The 25,400-nt window shown below is 38.9% G+C and overlaps 1 protein-coding gene across 9 annotated transcripts in view; it reads right to left on the bottom strand.

The window, feature by feature from the left end:
• The window catches only part of CAST (calpastatin), a 110,661-nt gene that overhangs the window by 32,456 nt on the left and 52,805 nt on the right, over nucleotides 1-25,400 (bottom strand). For 4 of the 9 annotated variants that reach the window (XM_019727906.3, XM_088796643.1, XM_019727907.3 and 1 more), the window contains 13 exons: nucleotides 18,865-18,924; nucleotides 14,708-14,773; nucleotides 14,057-14,098; nucleotides 11,711-11,767; nucleotides 11,175-11,288; nucleotides 10,051-10,131; nucleotides 6,184-6,252; nucleotides 4,901-4,999; nucleotides 3,305-3,385; nucleotides 2,628-2,666; nucleotides 2,049-2,138; nucleotides 1,830-1,919; nucleotides 626-727 (listed from right to left, as the gene is read on the bottom strand). In XM_019727906.3, coding sequence (XP_019583465.3) covers nucleotides 626-727; nucleotides 1,830-1,919; nucleotides 2,049-2,138; nucleotides 2,628-2,666; nucleotides 3,305-3,385; nucleotides 4,901-4,999; nucleotides 6,184-6,252; nucleotides 10,051-10,131; nucleotides 11,175-11,288; nucleotides 11,711-11,767; nucleotides 14,057-14,098; nucleotides 14,708-14,773; nucleotides 18,865-18,924 — 990 coding nt within the window. The remainder of the gene's footprint in view (nucleotides 1-625; nucleotides 728-1,829; nucleotides 1,920-2,048; nucleotides 2,139-2,627; nucleotides 2,667-3,304; nucleotides 3,386-4,900; nucleotides 5,000-6,183; nucleotides 6,253-10,050; nucleotides 10,132-11,174; nucleotides 11,289-11,710; nucleotides 11,768-14,056; nucleotides 14,099-14,707; nucleotides 14,774-18,864; nucleotides 18,925-25,400) is intronic. The other 5 variants (XM_019727909.3, XM_088796644.1, XM_019727913.3 and 2 more) reach the window with 3 other exon arrangements.

Genomic DNA, 25,400 nt, shown 5'->3' with positions numbered 1-25,400 from the left:
AAAAAAAAAAAAAAACACTCCTTCACCAAATACAATCTTGCTCTGGCTCAGAAGATCTTGTTAAGTATGGTGGGATAAAAACTACCCAGCATCATGCTCTAAACATGCAGCAGCTTTAGTTACAGAGCAGTTGTTTCTGCATTTTAGTCTAATTTGAGACAAATTTTCAGCATCTTTCCCATAGTTATAAAAAGAAGAGTCTCCCCACCCACCTACAGTCATCTCCCTCTCTCCTAATTAAGCGATGTACCCGAAACCCTTTTGAAAATACAAATTTCCCACTTCCGTAAGAGCAGACAAACCTATTTCTCACCAGGCTACTGCTTCTGTGTTATCTTCTTCAGTCGGGTGTCATTTAAGCATTGCCAAAGGAGATTAGTGTTCATTTTAAATACTAAAGTTCTAGGTGGTTTACAAGACACACGCTCAAATATCTTTCTCGGTTGCTAACTCCCCAGCAATAAATATCTAAATTAACCAGACCCTAAAAGTAAGGCAGAATGAAAAAGAGTTCATTTTAAATCTCCAATAAAATGAAAGTTGTACAAGAATTCTCAACACGCATTACACATTTACTTTTGTAACCTGCACACTAACATTTGTATATGAACTCCAAGGTCAGTACCTCATCGACTTCCTTAATGGAGCTGAGGTCAAGTTCAGGTTCTGACTTCCGGTGGCCCAGAGAAGCTGAAAGAGCATCTAGTGCTTGATCGCTCATTGTGTCCTATTCAAAAGGAAAAATTCAGTCCATTAAAAAAAGTGAGAACATCTGCTAAACCTGAACAATCCATCCACTTCTTTGTAAAATGTAAAATTTAAATTTATAAGATGAATCATGGATGGGGGAAAGACTTTAGGAAGGTAATTTTATTTGAAACCTAGCAAAAGAGAGAAATAATAAAGAACTTACCAGTGAGTGAAAACTGGGGCTAAGACACGTTTCTACAGTAACAGTGCTCTCAGGGGCACAGTGTACCTCTTACTTAGCAAGCTAGAAGTATAACTATGATAATAATTATGCCATTATTAAATACTCATATCAAACTAAAAGCTGCGAGAAGTAAACTTTCGCTATCCTGTTTTCCTTTTTCTAAAAATGACTTCTGACAACCCTGTCCTTTAGCAAACCAGCTAAGCCCAGAAAACAAGGCAACCTGAGGTGGCCCCGCCACCTTCTTCTCTGCAGGCAGGATGGCTGATCGCTGTAGGAACTCCCACTCTCAGGGGTGTGGTGCTCTTACTGTTTCTCTAGTCAGCCAGATAAAAATAAACTGTCCATGCCAGGAGCGGGCAGAGGCAGAGCGGCTACGACAAAAACTATTCCTTGTGTTATCTGGATAGTTGGCAGGTGGAGCATGTATTCTCACCCAGCCCAGAGGTCTAGAACCACATTTCAGGATTCGTGAGAATTAAGTCATAGTTGCTTTGGTTAAAAGAGGGGGGCAGAAGCAGCTACAACATCCCTCTAGTAATTTCACAGGGCTCAAACTCCTTTAGGAAACCATGTTAAAGATTTTATGTTCCAAGAGTATAATTTCTCTGGTGTCCTGCTCTTCTGGGTATTGTAATGGTGAGACGGTCTTGTTTCATGACTAAGATTGCAATGAAATCCCCCATAACCACTTACAGAAACAGAGAAGACTTGCCTAGAGATGATCAGTATTGCCAATTGGCTTTGCCATTCCACATAGACCCACGAGAGAAAACATGCACCTTATCATGTATAATGCACTATTGGTATTGTCTTGAATCAGTTAGATCAACCTCAGGAAAACAAGTGTTGTCAGGTGAACTGTGGTTATTTGCAGAAAAGTAATTATTTATACCTCCTTCACTTTTCTTTTTTTCTCTTGGGGTGGAACAGCACTTTTGATTGCCATGGCTGACTGAGCTTTCAAAACCTCTCCCGTAGCTTTCTGAAAAACAAATTATAAAAGATTAGATTTATAGATGAGGGAAATGTAGTCACCAGCACTAAAAGGTTAGTTGTTTTACAGTTCAAGAGGGTCTCTAACAAGTTCCCCTAATAACACTGGAAATAATACCTCTTCCTCCGTTTCCTTTCTATCAGCGGTAGAACTGCAGGTGAAGTCAGATGATAAGGCATCTATGGCATCATCGGGTCCCATTGGTTTCTAAAGAAACAGGTACCATGATGGGTAACATATGATAATCATTCAAGTGAAAGATCAGATTATAAACCCAGCAAATGAAGAATGTACTTTGGCAATTCCTTTACCACCAAGTGAGATACGTTAATAAAATAACTCAGATGAAAGCCTATGTATGGAAGGGAATGGGTTTTGTAATATTATTTTCCTGTTCCCCTCTTCTAAACGTATTACATGTTAGGATATTCTCATTCTATTTTTATTAACATTTATTTTATCCTAAAACTTTCTTGGATCCATTCTTCTTCCCCTAAAAAAAAACTCCATATGAAACCAATGAGCACTGAGACAAACCGCATGTCCACTCCTTTTCTCTGAACAGATGGAAACGTCATCTGATTTAGAGATTACTTCAGCCATAATCCTAAAATACGGAATTGACAGCCCTACCTGCCAACAAAAAATATAAAAAATGTTCATTGGGATCTTAGAAGACATTTAATGTAAACTCACCGCAGTGTCTGGAGGAGGCCCTGTGATCCCTTCTTTTTTCTGAAATAAAACATTCATTTGATAATGTTGAGAAGGCAAAATTAATCCTTACAATCAGCAAAATGTATTGCTCAGTGAGTGTTATGGGTTGAATTGTGTCCTCCCAAAATTCATACTGTTTAAGTCCTAAACCCCTAGTCCTCAGAATGTGACTGTATTTGAAGACACCACCTTTAAAGAGGTAATTCAGGTTAAATGAGGACATCAGGATGGGCCCTAATCCAATATAACTGGTGTTCTTATAAAAGGGGGCAGATATGGACCCCGAGATACACATAGTGGGAGGACGACGTGAACAGATATAGGGAGAAGATGGCCATGCACAAACCAAGGAGAGAGGCCTGGTATAAATCCTTCCCTCAAAGTCCTCAGAAGGAACCAACCCTGCTCACACATTGATCCCAGTTTTCTAGCCTCCAGAACTGTGAGACAATGTATTACTGTTGTTTAGGCCATCCAGTCTGTGGTACTTTGCTATGGCAGCCCTAGCAAACTAATATAGTGGACGCCATAGTAACGACAATTTCACATGCCCTATTTTGTCTTCTAAATTTTAAAAAACTGAATATATTGACGTGATAAAGATTATATTCCAAAAAGGAAACAATAAAGTGAAAGTAAATGGGTATTTAACTTACGGCTAGAAGTTCCCTATATTTTGGAGGAATTGTGACTTCTCTTTTTCCCAATTCCTCTATGTACATAGAACTCATTGGATCCTGGAATAAAAATCACACAAATAGGGATATTACATAATTATTTAGCTGAGAACGTTATATGCAAAGTACTATTCCGTTCTTAATTTATGGAAGTATTGAAATAAAATGTAAAGCATTAAGAAGCCAAACTTTACACAACTTTGAAATTCTAAGTTTACACAAATACTTGCCTTTATTTAACTGGTTTAACCCATATATAATGCTGGAAAATATTCAAACCATATGTTAAATTTGACTCCAATATTAAAATACATTCCAATATTAAAAAACATTAAAAGTTTTTCATTGTCTAATGTTTGCAATTCATACAAAAGTACAGTTAATAACAATTCATTTCTATATAACCCAATATCCAACTCCATCAGACCTATAGTTATTTCGTATGTAATTTCTAAGAAAGAAAATTAAAGTGATGTCTCCTATTCAGCTCTTTCTAACCCCATGTCCCTTCCTTGTTAACCAGAGATAGCCACCATCCTGAACTTTAAGCTTATCATCTCTACCCACTTAAAGTTGAGCATATTTTAAAATGATTATTCTACATGTAGGTATCCACAAACAACATACAGCATTATTTTGCATAGTTTCAAATGACATAGAAATGGTATCATACTCTAGATATCATTCTGTGATAATTATGTTTTTGGAATATATCCATGTTGATACATGAATAATCCATTTTAACCACTATGAAGTATTCCATTATATTATCTTGTCTTCTGTTGAACATAATCACTTCCAAATGTTTCAGCTGTTCTTACAAATCCTTGTACATATAGGCAAGTCTCCCTCCGGGGAATCTCCCTAGATGTGGAATTGCTGGTTGAAAGCTGTACACCCCTTCAACATGAATGAGTGCTGAGTTAGTTGTCAGACTTTTACACTTTTGCCAATCTGATAAGTACGCAGTGATAGCTGTCCACGTTTTAATATCATTTTCCTAATTACTAGGGAGACTTCATTTTGTTTATTGGCCAACTAAGTTTTGTCCTATTTTCTATTGGGTTGTCTTTTTCTCACTTTTTAAAATTCTTTGTAAATTCTGGACACAAATCCTTTGCTGTGTCTGTTGCAAATATTTCCTTCCAGACTATGGCAAGTTTTTTATTTATTTATTTATTTTTTACTATTGAGGAACATACAATTGTCATGCTTTTTAGGAATTAAGAATAAGGATGAACTGCAGGTGGCAAATATCTAGAAATCAAAATAAGTCAAGTCCATGGGACTCAGATTACAAGGACAGAAAAGTCTTTGTGACCCAACAGGCTGTTTGCCAGCACTAGTCTCAGCACAGACAATCACTACATGTTCGCTGAATCAATGCAATAGTATAACTATCACAGGATAAACCATTTCCATCTCCAACACTAATTTTAGTTGCTTTTATTGATACTGACATCATCCTGTTTCGCTCTAAGCAACAGAACACTAGATATAATTTTGTGCATCGTGTCCTTATGTTTCTCTCCTACCAATTAAGAATGAATCTTTACAGATATCAAGATCACATACCGAAACTTCAGGTCCAGTATATGTTGTGTTATCTGCTTCAGTGTCTTCAGGTTCTCCTAAAGTGTCTATTAAGTCATCCAAAGCAGCATCCATGCCTGACTGGAAAAAAAAAAAAAAAGAGCGAGAGAGCAGATATTTAAATGTTATTTGTCACACATATTTCACTTTTTACTTTTTAAACTAAACACCACCATTCTGTGTAGAAAAATACCAAACACCAAAAGTTCTTCAAATATCAAAACAGTTAAAAATCTGGGCTCCAATAGTCCATATTATTTTAAAGTCTCAGAGTACAGATTCTAAGGTGGAAAAATAAAAAGTCATATTCAGGCAAGAATCATAATTCTAATAAGTCTAAAGGCACTAACTACATGAACACATGTATGGTTCATTAAAGCTGCCAGACCAATCAATGTACTGACAGTTAAAAAACAAAACAAAACAAAACACAAAGAATTATGACCATGTTGTTATATGTAATAGGAGAACATGCTTTATATTTATTGCTGGTCAATAGTTTTCCAGAGTTATACATACAAAGAACCCCAACAAAATCTCGCCATAGCACTTCTTCCAAATAAAATCTATATCAAAAATGGATTGCCCTGTGTTCCACTTGTTTGTGTTTGTGTTTGTGTGTGTGTGTGTGTGTGTGTTGTTGTTGTTACTTGCTTGACTAAAGATGTTCACAACAGAAATAACTTGAAAGGAATGTTAAACTTAAAAGAAGTGACAGTTTACTCTGTCAATATGGGTTTAAATCAGTAAAATGACTAAAAGAATGCCACCATACTATTTTTGAGGTTAAGAATGATTCATTGTGAAGAAAAACCTGCATTTAAAGGCCAAAATAATAATTTGGGGAAGAGCCTTTAACTTTAGGGTCTACTACTTTAACTCAGACTAAAAGTGACTGTTTATTTTATTTTTTTTGCAACTATCATATTCCCTTTACAATTTTAGAAACTCATTCTATCACCATGTAATAGAATTTGGGGCCTGTTAGCTTTAGACTGACTCAGTTGGAAATTTCAAAATGAAGAAGAACCTGACATTCTTTAGTGATACCTCTGTTTAAAGAACGTATCTTTGCAGGAGAGAAATTGGAATGTAAACTCCATGGAATATAACTGGAATTTTCAGAACACAGGGTTATAATATAAAATGTTATAGGCCTTCAGGTACCTCCACCTCATACTGTTTGCTCTCAGGAAATCAGATCATGATAAATGGAGAGACTATAAATAAATGTCTTATGCAGAAATGTACTGCTATCTTCATACCTTTCCAGATGGTTTACCCGGTTTGGATTCAACTGGTACAGTCGAGGTTGATGATTTATTTTCTGTTTTCTGGTGGGAGTTTAGAAAGGGAAAAAACCTCTTTCACATACATTTTAAAATTCGATAATATATTTAAAAATGAATTCATAATAATATTAGTATTGATCATATAATGAACATGTGCTCTGTGCAAGACACTATGTGGAATGTGTTACATTCTTCAGAACAGCATAAATAATATTAATAAATAACATTAATACTAGCTACTGTAATATAGTATATAATACTAACATAAATAATATTAGCAATGTGGAAAGCAAGGCTGAGACAGGTTAAATAATGCTTAAGACACAGTAAAACACAGAACCAAGATTTGAATTGAGAACTGTCATCTCTTTCTTTACCACTCTCGGTTCCCTCTCCCAGGGCTCACATCCAGTCTTTGCAAGACCCATGAATCCTTTTGATAAGCGGACACTTCTAGCTGTTGCTATTTCAGTCTTTGCTCTCACACATCAAGACCCCCACATCCTTTCCTTTGGCCTTTCATCACCAACTCTTTCCTTTATTTCCCTAAATTGAATTTCCTTCTTATCATTGCTAAGGTTGCCCTATCCATAACTGCCAGTAACTTTCCAGTCTGTGACGTCCATGCCTTTACCCAGACATAATCTTCTCTAAAGTTTTACCCTGGTGAGAACCCCTGTCCTGACTCACATCTCTCACAGCAGCCATGACCCAGCACAATCCCGGTTCTTCTCGGCGTTTTGTGCCCTCCGTTCTCTGCCACCTCTCGCACTTCTGCTTTGCCCCCATTGGCATATATCCTACACATTTCTGCCCGGCCCTGGTGGTTCTATCCAAAATCATTTTCTAGAGCCAGAGGCCAAACACTTTCAGGGCCTTCACTAAATGGGTGAAGTTGTCCGGATTAAGACAAATTAGACAACCAGTTTTAATCTGAGTTAAATAGTATAAAGTCTTTCCCCAAAGTTGTTGTTTTCCCTTTTGAACGCAGGTTATTCCTCATAATGAATCATTCTTAACCTCAAAATTAGGATGATGGCATTGTTTCATTCATTATACTGGTGTAAACCTATACTGACAGAGTACACTGTCCCTGTTGCACGGCCCCGAAATCTGGAGGCGGAGAGAACAGGCTCCAACGGTCTGGGTTTGCATACTAGCGGACACACACTGGCTGCACGAGACTTAAGGCAGGTCGCTCTCCTGCAGCTCAGTACCCACGTGTGTGAGAGCAGGACAATGACTGCACCTACCTCAGGGATTGTGAGGATTCGATAAAGCGTGAAAGCCAGTGTTTGGTACATACTAAGCTCTTTGTAAGTACTTGATATGTAAGTAAGTGCTAAATGAATGACCGCTAAGATTGCTGTGTTAAAGATACTGTGGGGGCCATCAAGTTGTGAGCCTGAGTCTGGGCAACTGAACCCACTTCCATGATTCAACCACAACCTTATGCAGACATTCATTCATGATCCTTCTGTCCTACCATCCCCCTTCTCTCTCTCCCACTGTTCTCCTGTATGCCAAAACAGTATTCTAATTGCCTTGCTACACATCTTTCTTGGGATACCTCAAAACACTGAAATTCAGCCTCTCCAAAATCAGACACCATTTTTCCTCCTCAGCCAATTCCTCCTGTGATTCCTGTCCGTCTGTCAGTAGTAACCAGAACAAGGCTCACAATTTAAGGATTCACTCACTCTCAGGGGTGCCAGCCCTGCACTGGTACAAGCCCTCAGTAGGGTTACCAACTAGAGTTACCAACCTAGTTCATTCATACTCTGAAGCCCCAGGTTATGAGATTTTACTTTACTTTTGCCCGCTGCAGCCAATAATTTTCTAAAGCGTGACGATTTTACCTCTGCAATGCCTCCTCCATTTCTCCCTACTATCTTGTTCTATCTGAGCTCTAATTTAGGATAAATTAGGATCCCCAGGACTACTGAAACAGTGCCTGACCGACCTTCCACCTTCCTATCTCTATTCCATTTCATCCCATCCACTGAGGTCACTTAATCTTTCTGTAACTGGGTTTTAATCACATCACTCCATCTCTTCTCTAATCTTCAATGTTTATCCTCTGCTTGTTGAATCACTACCACATGTATACACTCACTTTAGTAGTCTCCACAGCAAAGCCTCAACCCGTCTTTCTGGTCTTAACAGTCCTACCACTCACCTCCCTGTACTTCACCCAACACTAGAATGCACTCTGTATACCCAGAGTACATTTTATGCTTTTCCATCTTAATGTGTCTGCAAGCCAGCAATCCTAGCCTCGCTCAAACTGCATCTACTCAAAGCCCCTGTGGATTCCCGCAATCAGACAGAATGCCTCCATTCCTCACCAAACAGCTCCTGTCTTAATCTGGCTTGAGTTGCAGCCCCAGGGATATTGTCCTCTTCCTACCCCTATATGGGCCAGCCTGCAGCTTGGCTGTCCTGCCAAGTCAGACACAGGGCTTTAAACACGGTATATACTTTTAAAAAAATGCAGATCTGATCAATTCCACTTTATGGGAGACAAATCAAAGGCAAAGAAAAGTGAAATGATTTGCCATAAAATCCAGCACAAGTCAGTAGACACCAGAATTCCATAAAAGCCTCTCCTGATTTTATTGTTTAGCTTTTACTGATAACCCTGGCTAAATTATATCTAGCATGAAATTTCAATTTTTGATTACATTTTAATATCTAGTCTAACATATCCAATCCTCTATTTTAAATCTACCCATTTTTCAAACCATTTCATCAACACAAGAGAGTAATGTGTACCCCTGGGATGAAGTGGGGATGGGGTCTCAAGTGGTCTGATGCAAGAAAATATTATTTGAAGTTGGGTCTTTTCATGTAAACATTTACATAAAATTTACCATTACTCTACAGGATATTTGCATTCGTTTGAACAAAACTAATGTACATTTCCCCCCAAAATCTGAGAAAAATTGATGTTTCAGGGAGATGTGACATAATTTATTCTATGACTTTCCTTACATCTCTCCTGCAGGGGAATACCTTTCCCATTTTGAGAAGCAGGAAAATAAATATATACTACATCTTTCTATTTTCATTTCCACCTTCCCATTATTGCTTCAGTTTCTTACTATGGCTTCCAGAGAAATAAGTACTAGCATTTCTAGGGAGACCTGGCCTCCAAACTGAGGACTCACTCTGTATTGCTATGGGTGGAAACGTAGACTACTTCTCCTCTTACATCTCCAGGCCAGTATCTGAAGTGGCTCATCAAAGGAGCTTAGGAAGACTCACCCATAATTTCTCAAAAGGGCACATACATACTTTCTTCTGAGAGGGCTTATGATGTCTCCTTTGAAAACCTCCCATAGCAATTCACGTAATGTCATGGCTATTCGTGATTTACTAGTATCAAGATAGCTGGAGTTCATGTTAAAAGCTGAAATTAATGCTTATTCAAATATTCAAGGCATTTTTATTTGCTTTATTTCAAACTTATACGTCTTGAAGGCAGAATCTGAATCAACTCACATGTTAATTTCCTTGGTACTGGTACCAGGCTTTATACATGGCAGTGCTAAATAAGTTTATTGAATATATGCATTTTAAAATCGTTTTTGGTATTTTTCTCACTCTATACCCTTTAGCTACATGATCCCCTTCACAAAATTTCACAAGTGAATAGCGTTCAGTTTTACCAAATGACAGGTTATTTGAGCGTGGTAGCCCTGGAACCCTAAATTATTAATGAGAGCCAGACTTAAAGCTCTAGAAGAATGGGTCTACACTGAGCATTCATTTCTCATAAAAGAGACCTGATAAGCATCGAGGCCTATAGACACTTTACATCTGCTTATGTGAACTCACCTTGTCATCCTGTTTGCCAGATACCGCAGCTACACCAGCAACACTCTTTGCACCAGCAGAAATTGTGTCCTGTGGTTTAGTCTAAGGGTAGGGATAAAAGATTAACAGGACTAAGTATTTTTCAATGACTATTTTTGAGATCATGCTTTTCAAATGTCATTACTGAGCCCGTTCACCCTCATGGGCATCTTGTAGAGAAATAGTCACTTCCTTCTACTGAACACGATACAACCGGGCATCCCATAAGGCTGGACTCAGGAGCTTACAGAGTCCGTGCAGATAACACATAGTGAAGTGGGCCAGGTAGGGACTGTGGCAAATTAGGGCCCACACACCAGGTGCAAAGCTCTAGTCAATTCTTGCCATGTGAGCCCACACATGTCACAAATTCTGATTTTTCAAGAGAAGCTAGAAATTTTGATTTTATGTGAAATATTCTGACTTTAATTGTTGGCACCTAATTAAAAATAATTTTAATAATACTGTAAGCCAAACAAAACAGATTTGAACACAACACACATTTAAGTGGTGGGACACAGACTTACAATCTCTGACATAATGTACATTGTGAAGCAGGCCTACTTCTTGTATTCCAAGAGCTCTCAATGGAAAAGTTCCTTTCACAGATGTTTATTCTTCTAATAGTCGGCCCCCAGTAGCTCTAGAAATATGGGATCTATTTCTGACTTTTTGGCTCTCTAAATTCATCTTTTCTAGAACAAGACTCTAAAAACTCTTCCATGTAAATAGCAGATCACGCAGGGCATCTGTGTTCCCACAGCCCATGAGGAGAGGGGTCCAGGAGGCAGCCTCAATCCCCAGCTTCTCGTCTGTGAGACACCAGAGGCCTTGCAGCCATGACAGGGTACTGCTGGGGGAGGAAAGGCTGGATGCAACATCCCCTGGACCCATCTGATGGTGCTCTTCTTAGGCCTTTCACAGGCTCACGTTCCCACAGGGCTATTTGCAAAACCAGTAAAGTGATAGCACCAAATCATTCCAGTACAAGATATATTCAGCATAACTCTGCAGACTTACCTCCACATGTCAATGTAGACAGAGGACCTGTATCTTACTCGCTCGTTAATGTTAGTGTTTCCTAGCTATCAGTCTGACTTACTTACCTTTGGTTTTGCTGATTTCTCTGATGTCGGCTGCTCACTTGATCGGGAAACTGCTTTTTCACTATGAGCATGCTTGCTTCCTGTATCGGATGCGTGTCTGGGTAGGCTTTTTGGCTGAAAACACACACACACAAACACACACACACTGTTAACAAAATGGCAAATATAGATACTTTTCTCAATGGAGTAGAAAGTGTTCGCAACAGTTGTTTTATGTAGTTTTCAGTTGTACAAGTTTAAATAAGTGTTATATAGATTTGATAAAATTTCACTTTTGGTTCAAACTTTAAAATAACGCGAATTCTCCCTAATTCAGCAAGAATCATGGGTGAATGACAGACAAACCCTGCTATTGCCACATGGTGGCACCATTTTAGCCAAAAACAAATACCAGCGAATCTTGTAGGACCTAAGTCTTCTATGTTGAAGTTTAGTATTTTATCACACACACACACACACACACACACACACACACGCACACACACACACACACAGTTTCACCTTACGGGTATCAAGTCCGAATGATGACCATTTACCTCTGTGTGTTCATTTGGTTTTACTTCTTGGGTTTTTTTCTCATGAACCGTAGATGGCTGTTAATTTCAAAAGAAAATCTCAATTACACTGGAGCCCATTGTTTCCATATTTCCAAACAGGCTCAAGAACAAAATTTCCAATTAGACCATTCTGCCTCTCTTGGGAAAGGCCCAGTTAGAGAAGTAGACGTGCATTGTCTGGTCACTGACAATCCTACCAACAGTCTGATAACGACGATTATCAAAGAAGGATAATGAAAAATTAGTATTTCAGCTATAATAATTTTTCAAATAGGTATGTATCTCTAAATTATTGGCTGTTTTTCACAATTCATGTGGGTCTCTTGGTAACTGCAGGTCCATCCACAGAGATGTCAAATGGTGATCACTGAGTCTGCTGATAGGGGATCCTACTCTAGAAATTAATTTTTTTAACCTCCTTTAACAGATGAAGAAAACAGCGATTTCTTCAATTAAATGGTTTACATAGTCTTTTCTACGTTACAAGTAGAGAAGAAACCAGAAACACAATTCTCTTGAGATAGGGTAGATAAAATAGAAGACAACTTCTACCTGGCTGCTGAATTCTTCCTCTAGAATGGACTATGGAATTACCATGCTCAGGGGCCACCAAGATGCCTTAGCAAAATCAGGTAAGCCTCACCTTTCACACAGATGACCTTACCCTTGCCTACACTTAAAGTACTTCAGTCCACAGCATCTCTATGCTTTCCCACAGGGAACCTTGTGGCTAAATCTGAGTATGAGGTATGATCAAAAACTACAGTGAATGATTAAATAAAACAAAATTTATTACAGTAAAAGACACACTGCCATCAATCCCCCTCAAAATACCACCCCTTCCCTCGCTTAGAACACATTTATCCCATTGTCCTTATTACGTTCTGAAGCAGTTCTGGAAGTCCTTTTTCATGAGTGTCTTGAGTTGTGCTGTCGTGGCTGCCTCAATGTCCTGAATTGATTCAAAACATTTACCTTTCTTGGTCATTTTGACTTTGTGGAAGAGCCAGAAGTCGCACGTTGTCAGATCTGGTGAATAAGGTAGATAAGGACACACCATAATGTTTTTACTTGACAGAAATTGCTGTACCAGAAGCGATGTGTGACACGGCGCCTTTCCCATTGTGATGACAAAATACAGTGAATGCTGCTGCCAAGTGTCATCCAACGGAAAGGCAGGGATCTTCAATACTGGAAGTGGCGTATCAACCTTAATAACAGTGTCTGACAAGTTTCAACTTGTTCTGTGCAGTCAGTTGGGTGTGAGTTGGGTGTTGAGATAAGGTGTGTTTTAAAGTGTGTCGTAAGTCATCCTCCATCATGACAATGCTCCGTGTCACACATTGCTTCTGGTATACTGCAATTTCTGTCAAATAAAAACATGACAGTGTGTCCTCATCCATCTTTTTCACTAGATCTGGCACCAGGCAACTTCTGGCTCTTCCCCAAAGTCAAAATGATTCAGGACATCGAGGCAGCCACGACAGCACAACTAAAGACATTCACGAAAGAGGACTTCCAGAACTACTTCAGAAAGTGGCAATAATGATGGAATAAGTGTGTTCAAAGCAAGGGGAAGTATTTTGAGGGGGATTAATGGCAATGTGTCTTTTACTGCAATAATTTTTTTTTCATTTAAACATTCACCATATTGTTTGACCACACCTATTTTCTTAAGCGTGCTTGAAAGAGAGAAAGAGTGGCACCCTACTGAAGAGAAACATTTGCTCTGCCTTCATACAGCCTGGGGTCTGTCTCCATGTGGACACAGATTGGCTTTTAGTCTAGACAGCCTTGAGTCAGGAAATCCAGGGAAGCTGTTCCCAAGGGAAAAGTTAGAGTTGTCTCCTGAGTAACTAGTTCTATCAACAAAGATAAGGCTGTCAAGATTAAGGCAGCCAGCCTCCTTCAGTTATCTCATCTTTAAGTTATCTAGGTGTTGAGTTCAACAAACACAGTTATTCTTGATATCTCACCATTAAAGTAACTGAATACTCATTACTCTTTGCCCTCTCTCCCTTTCTTGTTGCTTTTTTAAAAACAATTATTTCACCTATAAAAAAATGTAGATTTGAACAAAATTCCTTCTGAAATGTATTGTTTTTATTTATAAAATATTACACATTAACTTTAACAATCTATAAATGTAATGTTATAATTATTATATATATACTCTATTAAATCATGTTCAAAAGAGTAATATAAAATTAATTAAATTACTGGACAAAAATCCTTTTACCATGCAGTACCACCAATGGAGGAACTGGTTATTCATTATTATTGCCAAGAATCCAAATAACTCACTAGTTGACTTAAATAACTTACCTTAGTTGACTGTGACTTCTTTTCAGGTTCTATTTTAACAGCCTAAATTCAGAAAAAATAAAGCAGAAGGAAGGAAGGGAGAATGGACATTATTAGCAAAAGTTTATCATAGAGTTTCTTCAACTAAGGAAACTAAAAAGAGATGATCTTAATGTATTTGTAAGTGTAAACTTTATGAGTTAAGATTATCATAATTTGCTTGGAATTATAACTCTAGATAAACACTTAAGCACACTAATTAACAGTCTGCTTTTATTATTTAGGTACCAATTTACGTCTTACTTTTTCCTATTTTATCAAAGATATGTAAAGATTTATTACTATGAACATTGTAGCTAATACATAAGCAAAATACAATTTAAAAACCTCTTCTTTTAAAGTCACTAGCATGATCGATCTCTATGAATGAACTGCTCATCACGGGTTTCAGCTAACAGTATAAAACAATGAGATGGTGACAGAATTGAGGGCACAGAAAGCGGTGAAATTTATGTTCAATGCCAGGATGTGAGCGATGGGTGACAGCCTAGCAGAAAGTCTGTGACAGGTCTGAGCATTACAGAGGATTGTGAACTGCAATTAGCACGTGCTGAGAAGCTGAAGTGACTATTAGTAATTAGAAATGTGCTCTAGTACAAGGAAATACATCACCTGTGTTTTGTGTTTTTTCTTGTTAGGAGGATGCAGTCCTTCCATCTGTTGGCTGATTGGAATGGCCTAATATAAGAGTATAGCCCCCAAGTGTGGTGTTATTTTATCTGACAGTCAAATAAGTACCATGTATAAATAGAGCTAATATTTTATATCAAGACTCATTCTACTGATCTACTGCGTCCACTCTGTGTGGATGTATATAACTGCGAGAAATTGTAGGTGCTTAAATTCTAAAGTCTCAAGCAAATATTTCAATTTGGTTGTTTTTGCCTTTTTTTTTTTTGGTGATAGAAAATTTGTAGGATTTCCATTAATAAAATTAGTTTCAGATCCCTTTCCTTCCCCTTCTCTGTGTAAAAGCTGCTTGAACAATATTTTTCCACCTACATTTCTCATGTTTGGTTATGATCAAAGGAATAGTGACAGGAAGTTTTCTGAAACTTTGGCAACCTAATCTAACAATTTTGTAAATAATGTATGGGTTTTTACTGCACAATAAAAATCTAGAGCTCTAATCTAAAGTTCTAGGAATGCTTCTGAAGACCTGGTTATGATTTAAGATCTTTAGTGGGCTATTCTAAAAAGTTTTGGCCAACCAAAGGTTACCTGTGTCAAAAAAGACAATTCCTTAAGTACACACATGCATTTTTGGTATAGGGAAGACAGGAAAACAGGAATAAGACTTGATTAAGCGTTTTATGAACTTTTCAAAGTAAGAGATTAAAAATCAGGCCTAATGCTTGCTGCCATTTCTTTCCCTTTTATCTGTTTGGTGGTATTCGCATAAACTTCTCTTTTTTATTCTATTATCTAAAGAGGCTAATGCCAGATATCCTCCTAATGTCTTGTGCTTCCTTAATGAAGATACATACCTTCCTCACATAATGTACCTGTGCTATGCCAACACACTTATGGTTTTGGGAAAGAAATAAAGCTCATGATCAAAGAAATGTTTTTAAAGAAATTTCAAACTTTGCATCCTTTCAAACTAGGTCTTAGTTAATGAATTTCCATATGCGCTATTATGCTTTTTTGAGTTGGTGCAAATGTAATTTATTAAATGATTAACAAGGAAAATAAGCAAGCTGTTATTGTAGTGGTTTGAATCTATTAATAGTTTCTAATTTGTACTTTGGCAATGAAGATTTTGCATGGAAGAAATCTACAATACAATTAAGAATGTACACTCACAGATGCAAGCAGCTTACAATGAAATGTACATTTTAATCAGGAATCACTAATACATTTCCTAAATTTATTTCTGGTGATGGTGGTGGTGCTGCTGAACATAGCAATGATGACAATAATATGTAATGCTTATTGATCACCTCAGTGCCAGGGACTGTTTTAAACTTCACATGTTTCAACTCAGTTAGTCTTCATAATAATCCTGAGAGACAGTATCATCATCACCACCACCATCACCATCATCATCATCATCATCATCATCACCCCCATTTCATGGATGAGAAATTGAGGCACACACAGTTAAATAACTCCCTGAAGATATCCATAGTGGAGCTGGGGCTGTGTATTCTCGATCATGGCATTGTCTGTCTATACCAGGCAGCTCCTCCTGGGCACTGGCCAACACCCTTTTATGTCTGTTTGCTTACACAGTCTTGTGAGATAGGTACCATGTTTCCCCGAAAATAAGACCTAGCCGGACCATCAGCTCTAATGCCTCTTTTGGAGCAAAAATTAATATAAGACCCGGTCTTATTTTAATATAAGAACGAGTCCTATATAATATAGTATAGTATAATATAATATAATACCAGGTCTTATATTAATTTTTGCTACAAAAGAACCATTAGAGCTGATGGTCCGGCTAGGTCTTATTTTCAGGGAAACATAGTACTATTATCATTCTCCTCCAAACCTTACAGATAAGGAAATCAAAGCAAAGAGTTTTTCAACATCACAGCTGGTATGGAACTAGAATTCCAAGCAGTCCATGCGACATACCGTGTTTCCTCGAAAATAAGACCTAGCCGGACAATCAGCTCCAATGCGTCTTTTAAAGCAAAAATTAACATAAGACCTCGTCTTATTTTACTATAAGACCGGGTATAATATAATATAATATAATGTAATATAATAGTATAATAAATATAATATAATACCAGTTCTTATATTAATTTTTGCTCCCAAAGACGCATTAAAGCTGATTGCCCGGCTAGGTCTTACTTTTGGGGAAACATGAAATCTCAGGGATTTCATCCTGATGATTTGATTAGAAGTGATTTGACTTTCCATCTCACACACAGCCATGTGACTACCAATTCTAATATGCCAGGGGCATAAGAGAGAGAACTTAGATCTAGACATATCACCACCTTTCAGAACTAGAGTGAATTTCATTTGAAAGGCGTAGAACATGACAAGGCTTTGGTATAGGTGTTATCATGAATTTAACATCTTTTCTCTAAAAGCTCAAAATATTTGGAAAAATACGCTTATCTAGTTCATAGAAATCTCTAAGAGTTTAGTAAAAACGTTATGAGCCAAACATCAGAAGCACATGAGATAAGATTATTAACGAGAACAGTGTAACTGAAATCCATTAAGGAAAGAGAACTGAGACCAAAAGTGGTCCTGAGTCAGCCACTGGTGATACTTCAGCACGGGCATCTTATTTTTGTCTCTCCTTCTCTTCTCTCTTCTTCTACTTTCCTCTCTCTTTTCCCTTCCTCCACTTCCATAAGACTGCCAGGAATTCTCATGATTAATACTTAGCGATGGCTGAAAAGTTTGCTGACACTTGCTCTGGAAAACTTAAAATAACCATTGGATTTCAAGCCGAGAGTCAGGGGAGGTGGCTTAGAATCAGGCAATGGGTAAAATGCGAACCAAAATAATAAAAAGGAAATCTTGTATTTTTGGCTCTCCTTTCTTTAGTTTTCATGAACTCTAAGGTCAATGAGAAATGTTTTTTTGGTAGATGCTTCTACTACAGTTTTAAGATTTTAAGATTGAGATCATATATATTTTTTAATTTTTAAGATTAAGCTTGGCATAAATAAGCAGTGACAGCTAATAGATTAATTATAGATCCGATACTGTACATTTTGAAAACAATTAAGGAAATAATGTAAATGTGAAATACAAGATAACAATTTTAGATTAAAAATTAAAATAAATGCTAGATGACATTTATAAGAGCTTAGATTCAGACAGCATGTTTCAAGATATTTGCGATGTCCTTTAAAAAGAGTTCAAGATTAGGCCATAGGATCCCTCAATGGTACTAAATTATGGCATAGAATCCCACTGGGATAGCAAAGTAATATGGAAGACAGAAAATAAATGTGTGTCGGTGATTTTAAACAAGGGCAACTTAATAATAATGGAGCTGAGGTATATCTTAAAGGCACTAAAGAATATTGGCTCATAAAAATTAGTTGAGAATATCTTGAAAATGCCGCCTCTTTAATCCTCCAGCCCAGAATACTCCCAAGAAATAGAGCTTGAGACATGGTAACCAAGGGAGAGGGTTTAAGACAGCTTCAGCCAACTCCAGAACTTGGCTTACTCTATATGAAAATCCCATTGGAGAACATTGTTTTATATTTTTTCCTGAAATTCCAAGAACTAATTATTAGAATAAATCTCAAATAGAGCTGAACAAAGGTTTATCATTAAGATGGAGTAAGATGGTGCCCCCCATGACTCAAATTTCAAAAAGAAACTTTAGAAAGTATATGAAATAACCAGTATCTGTTTCACTTCATTCTATGTTCACTTAGTATAACTTTTTTCATTTCTTATATTTAGTTTTAGAGGACTAGAATAATAAAATAATTTTAGTAAGAAGAATTTATACTCCTATTTAGATCCAGACAAATGCACTTAGATTATCTTACAAATAAAAAACTCAGTCAAGTCTAGGACCAAAAAAACTCTGGGTGACTACACTTTTCTAGATATTCTAAAATAATGTAGAAATGTATAGATGCTGTTTGAGGTGAATATTGAAAGGAAAGCTGAGTTTCCAAAGACCCCCACAAATTAGAAAGAAAATGTGTACTTCTATAACCTAAGCTTTCTAGGACATATAACTCATCTGTCAATTACTAGTCTACATTTGTTTTGCTTTACATTAATCAATTTAAAGGCATTCGTGCAAGTTGGCCCCGGGAGACTCTTCATACCTTGGTTTCTGTGGGATTCATACTGGAAGACTTGCTGGGTGAAGCCGAGGAAGTAGATACCTAAGAAGGAAAGAAATAGAAAGTCTGATTCTAGTTCATCTACAACCTACTTCATCCTTCAGCTCCTATTAACCATACTCGTTCTTACCTCTTTACCTTGGTTTCACCTTGTCTAGAGTACCACTCCCACAAAGGTCCAGTAGGTGGTGTTTGCCAAGGGTGGTAGAAGCCTTTGAGACCAGATCAAATGGGTTCAACTTTTGGTTGTGCTACTTACTAAATAATCTTGGGCAAGTTACTTAAATTTTCTGACCTTTCCTTTTCTCAATTTTTCTTTAGTAGATAACAGCTACCTTGTAAGTTTATTACTGCCTGGTAGATAAGTGTTCAGTAAATATTATCTTTATTGTTTGTGTTATTTTTAGAAAGAACTCGGAAACTTGACAGACTTTTGTTCAAATGCCAGCTCAGCCAATTACTAGCTCTGTAACTTTGAGTCTCAGTTTCCCAAGTATATAAAAATGGGGTCTATAATATCTATTTTGCGGGGTTGTATTTAAAATAATGTGTATAAAATGGAACAGTGTAGGTGCTCCTTAAATTATTAGTTTTACAAGATTTAGAAGGAATGGGACATAGCTCTGGGAAACAGAATGAGGTCGATTAGAATTGTCCATTCAGTGTCAAGTAAGGAAGAGATGTGGGAGACAGACTGCATATCTGTCTCATCTAGGTTCCTCCCTGGAGGGCAAGGGGGATGAATGGTAACTGAAGTGTTTGAGAAACACCTTTGCCAGGGACACAAGAGGGTAGTGGAATGTGCCCCCAAGCAGTGGGATGTGTGTGTGATACTTGCATGGGACTAAGTACCTACTCTAGCACTTAACTTATATTACACTGGTTAATATTAAATAGACAATTACTGTCTTTGTGAATTCCAACCCAGGCTCATTAAACCTCCTTAACATTTGAGTCCGTTAGTTTTAGAGCCCAGGGATTCCATCTGGCACAAGCTTCCTTGTTAAGTAACTGGCTGTCAGGAAACAGCTGCTGCCCTGACAATAATACCCGGTATCCAGTCTCTGATGCCTGACCCTGAGCTGTGTCAGAGGCAGAGACCCAGGGTAGGATAAGCCCATCCATTCCCGTTGGACTCCGCTTTCCCAAACCCCACATACTCCAAGGTGAACCCACTGTATTCCATGGCCCGTGAGCAAAATCACCTTCCCCACAGACCTCATGTAATGGAAAACATGGTAGTGATTTGAGCTAAATTACCACAATTTACAGATAAAAGCCCAAAGCTTCAGTATACTGATTTTTCAACATAATCATATGAATTTAACAATTCCTGAGCACCCTTAGGCACCAACTGAGCACGCACACACACATCCTGGTCCTGTAGCAGGGCATGACGTGGTCTGTCTCACATTGTCTTTACAACAAAGAACTGGAAGATGTACCAAGGTAGGTCCCCCCTCCCCTGCCCCATCAAATTAATGGACAAATATGAATGTTCATTTTTTTCTGGAGAGTGTTTTAATTTGTGGGGATTAATGTACTCATATGTACACTATTCTTTCCACAATTAGAATTGGTTGTACAAATTCCCATTCAAACGCAAGAAGTTCTGATTTGCTACATCCCACTCCTTCAATGATTTCCCTCAACCATATAAAACTACCAAAGACCAAACACTTCACATGAAAGTGCTTTTGAAGCTGCAAATCTTCTAGTGAACACTAATGTATTTTCTAAACATCCAAATTGACTAAAACATTCCCCAAATCACATAGCCTTGGGGTTTCCAATCTGCCTTACTATTTTATTAAGCAATAGCTGGAGGTGATCCTTTGTTCCTAGAAAGAAGACTGTCAAAGGCCCACCAAGAACAGTACAATGTATAAGGAATTATATTAATAAGCATGGAGCACGTTATCATGGGAATTCAGCCGAAGGCCTTGGACTTATCTACTCTCAGCATAGATTCCTCCATGAAAGTCAGAACTGTTTCACCTCAGTCCAGATTCCACCATCACTAAGGCACTAACATTGTGAAACTGAAATAGGAAAGCTATTCATGGGGTCTGGAAATAAAGGGAAATAATCCTACCCCATTGTGAACCCATTCAACTCCAGCCAACTGTAGTTTATTCAATTTTTCTCCTATTCGTAAAGACAAGGAACTTTTAATATTTGTTATCTCTAGTGAGGGACTGAATGTACCTTCATTTTAAATCTTCTGTACTTTTTGAATTTCTAATTATGGATATAAATAACACAATTACAAATTTTTGAAGAATTAATTCAAACTTAGTTTGTGCCAGGTACTACGTCAGGTGATGGTGTGGGACCCCTGTAGGAGAGGCCTTGCTGACCTCACCTTTCCTTGACCTACCTAACAACAGAGCTTAACAACAGATCATCCACCTGTGGCTTGAGCTTGGAATGTCCTGTCCTACCCAGTTCCCTGTTTTAGAAAATTACCCTGAAACTTATGATTAATACCCTTAGGCTTATTGATCACAATCTCAATGGTCTACCAGGCTACTCCCATCATTGCTCCTGGGTTGCTGACTCCACCAGAGAGCCATGTTGCCAGAAAGAAGGCTCCATGCAGACCCCTGGACCCTCACATAGCCTCTGGAGGAACACCCAGACTTTCCCTTAAATACCCTAAGGCGGTCTGAGAATGTTAAGGCAGTTTTTAGAGGTGTTAACCCTCTGCCTTCTCAGACCACCGGTGCTCTGATAATAAACGCTTATTCTATGACCCAACTCCTGCATCCGTCTATTGGCTGAGTGGCGTAGGCTGCATAAACCCCGGACTCGGTAGCCCTCCTGTTTCAATGGGAACACTGGTGAAACCAATAGATAGGCCCCTATTTGTGTGACAGTTCTAGCCTCACTGGAGATAACATGAATAGAATAATCATTTCAATGGTTACTGTGGTAAGCTCCAGAAATGGTCCCACAAGAACACAGATTAGGCAGCCAGAGTCAGGTCAGGACAGGTGACGCTGAGGAAGTGAAGTTGATGTGGCGAATGAAGGATAAGGAGCATCACCCAGGCAAAAGTCAGGGAGGACTCGTTGCTGTGTGTGCTGAGGCTGGGACCTCGGCTACCTGAGTGACTGTGCTGCACGACCTACCATTTAGCCGGTCCTGTGAACATCAAGAGGCAGCCAATTTTAAAACACAGCCATCAGTAATGATTCGTACAAAAAAAATCTCCATTAGAATTAGTGCTGCAGATCAGACCGAGTTGCAGCTATAACAATACTTTGCTTTCCAAATGACCCATGCAAGTCTCTTAACATCAGAGTATTATTAGTCATTTCTAAACCTGAACTAAGGCATAACTCAGAGTAACAAAGCAGAGAAAAAAATACCTTTTATAATCATGTTCCACCCACCCATTCAACAATTGCTATTTAAAAAGCAATGAGCCAAGGGGTGAGGATACACAATGATAAGACCATCACAGCCTTGAAAGAGTCTGTAGTCCACTGAGATAAATAGACACCAGTTAAGCAGGTTTACAGTACAAAAGTATTCTAACAGAGGTGTGAGGAGAATAGAATTCTGTGTGACAAAACAAATGTTCTAAGTTTCAGGCCCACCTCAAATAATCTTGTTGTATTGTCAAGTTGCATTAAAAATAAACCAATATTGATAAGAGAGTAACTGCAGCCTAGAAAAAAATAATATTTAATCCCGTACTTATCCAATATATCATCTTATTTTCTGGCATTATTCAACAAAATCTCTTTAAATATGTTAATTGCTATAGTAATAATTTTGGAAGTTTACTGCAGTAAATAATTAGCGATATGAGGAAAAGATGGCATGCGTTTAAGACCCTTGGAAAATGCAAACTGCTTTCCTTTTTCACATATATTTTGCAAAGGTCTCCTAGACTATACAGCCTTCTAGCTCTTACCTGTTCTGGCCAGATTAATCTTCCCGCATGTCACCCTCATGCCACGTCTCCCTCTAAAGTAGAACCAGCGATGGAAATCCTGCTGCCCACTGTATCACACGGAAGTCCTTTCTCTTGCCTTTAAAGACCCCTAGGCTCCAATCCCACCCACCACCCAATTCAGAACAGCTGCCCCGGGCAGCCAGCCGATTCCTGCTCAGAGCTCATCTCATTTCTCTCTCCCTTGACATTGTTTTCACACAAGTGCTACTGGTTGGGATGCTTCTCTTCCCCAATATCCAAATCCCACACGCCCTTCCTTTCAGGTGTATCTTACTAGCTCCCAGCCCTGGCATTGTAACTTCTGAACTGCATTTGGCCCTTAGTGGGAGGATATTCTCCTCCTTCTCCAGTTCCCTGATCACTTACTCACAGTACCATATATAGGCAGGTAATCACACAATTATGTCATGAATTGTCTCTGCCACTGGATGAAGTCCCTTTAAAAGAGCAGTCTGTTGGGTACACTGATCTGCTGATCCCTTCTCTTACTCACAGCAGGGCTCTATCCAGGGCTTTTTCTTGTTCATACAGTGTCTAGTGAGGCTGCACAAGAAAAGATACAAGACCTAGGACCATCCTCATCCATCCTGTGATGCTGGATGTGAGTGGCGAGAGTTGTGAGCTCACCCACAGGTCCTGGCGAACGGCGATGTTGGGAGAATTAATGGCTCCTTAGAAGGGGTGGGATCCTAGAGGGCTGACTCACCCATTCTGCTGCCATTAAATCTGGCTGACGAAAGCTAGATTCAGCTCCTTACTTCTCTGTCTTCCGCCTAATAGAGTCCTCTCACTTGCCTGAGCTCCCAGAAGACTCCCAGCTTCTTTCAGGGCACTTCCAGCTGGGTCACGGCAATCCACACTCCCTCACCTCCCCTTCAGTCACACAGCCTCACCTTGATGTCTGGGCTTGTCACTGGCTGGCTTGGTTCAGAATGTGCACAGAGAATGGGCCAGCTGATGAGATGAGTCAGAACTGTTTCACCTCAGCCCAGACCTTGCTTGTTTTCCCTTCTCCTCACCGGCAGCATTCCTATATCCTCCCACCTGCAGCACTATAGCATCACCCTTCACCCACCCCATCCGCCTGTGTTTGTTGAGGGTTACTAGGAACGCCAGCTGCACACATGTACTCTTCTTTTCCACCTGATAATCCATCAGCAGTTTCATTCTGAATCACAGACCATCCTCTCCCCCATGGCTGCTGTGACACTAGGAGCTGCAGGCTCCCTCCCTAGTCTTCTGACCTATTTCCTTCTGGAAGCCTCTTCCACTGGCTCTATTTTTCTCTGTGTTAATATTCAGTCACAAACCCTCTCCTCTTATATCATTACTAGCTCAGAACCTGATTTCTCCCCATGACTCTAACTGTCATGTTTAATGTGAACAATTCTCTATACCTTATCAGTGGCCCTGCTTTATCACCAGCAACATTATTTTACTTTAAAATGAGGAAGCCAAGGCAGACAGGCTCAAATCCGTGCCCCAGTACTTAGGAATCCACACTAATCAACCTCCTGAAGCCCCCATTCCCTTATCTGTAAAATGGGGGTAATACCACTTGACTCTGGAGTTGCTATATGGGTCAAATGATGAAATGTAGGGGACTCATCTGGCTCTGAACCACCTGCAGCAGGTGCAATGCTGGTTCCAGTCATTACCACCATCCTTATCCTTTCATTTCTTTTGCTACCCACACTCCTGGTCTCATCACATATTCCCACACCTGTATTACGTCAAGGCCCTTGTAATAGTTTCCATGGCTGGTTCTCTCCCACCCTTCTCCAGCGCCCATCTCTAGCTCCCAGTCTTTTCTGTCTATGGCTGCCTGACTAATTTATCTGAAATAAATGTGTACCATGTTCTCACTCAGATGAAATACTAAACTTTCCATGATTTCCCACTGTGTCCCACGTAGGTAAGGTCCAATGTCTTCTGCCTGAAATTTAGACTCTCCATTATTTGACTTAACCTACTTATTCCACTACCTCTCACGCTATGGCTCATACCACATATCTCTTCCAACCAGGGTGGTGTCCTTTCTGTCCCATAGGCACCTCATTAGGCAGCATAACTCACTGTGAGATGGGATTCTGGACTCAAGACTGTTTGGTGGAATTCCAGCTGACACTGAATTCATGTGGAATCTCGAGTGAGTTACTTAACCTCCCTTTGTGCCTCAGTGTCCTCATCTGTAAAATGGGAATAGTACCATTTCTTACTTCATAGGGTTGTTTTAAGCGTAAGTTAACTTACATGAACCAATTACAACAGTGCTCAGCAAGTGATACATGCCAGGCAAGTGCTAGGTAGTGTTATCACCACCATCACCATCAAGCCTCTTTCCACCTTTGAGCCTTTCATCTTGCCATTCCTATTGCCTACAAAGCCTTTTCCTTGTTCAGGTCCCACCTATCCCTCCCTGTAAAGATTTAGCTCAAGATACAATTCCTGTACCTGCTTTAGCTCATATTAACTTCTCAACTCTTATATACGTTTTTACTTTTCCCTTGAACACTTCAATCATATATGCCTCATTGGAGGCCTACTGAGC

Source organism: Rhinolophus sinicus, chromosome 3 (genome assembly GCF_057876585.1).
Source record: "Rhinolophus sinicus isolate RSI-liver-muscle chromosome 3, RSI-T2T, whole genome shotgun sequence".
Classification (NCBI taxonomy): Eukaryota; Metazoa; Chordata; class Mammalia; order Chiroptera; family Rhinolophidae; genus Rhinolophus; species Rhinolophus sinicus.
Note: the sequence above shows the minus strand (reverse complement) of the source record. Positions and strands in the feature narration are given on the sequence as shown.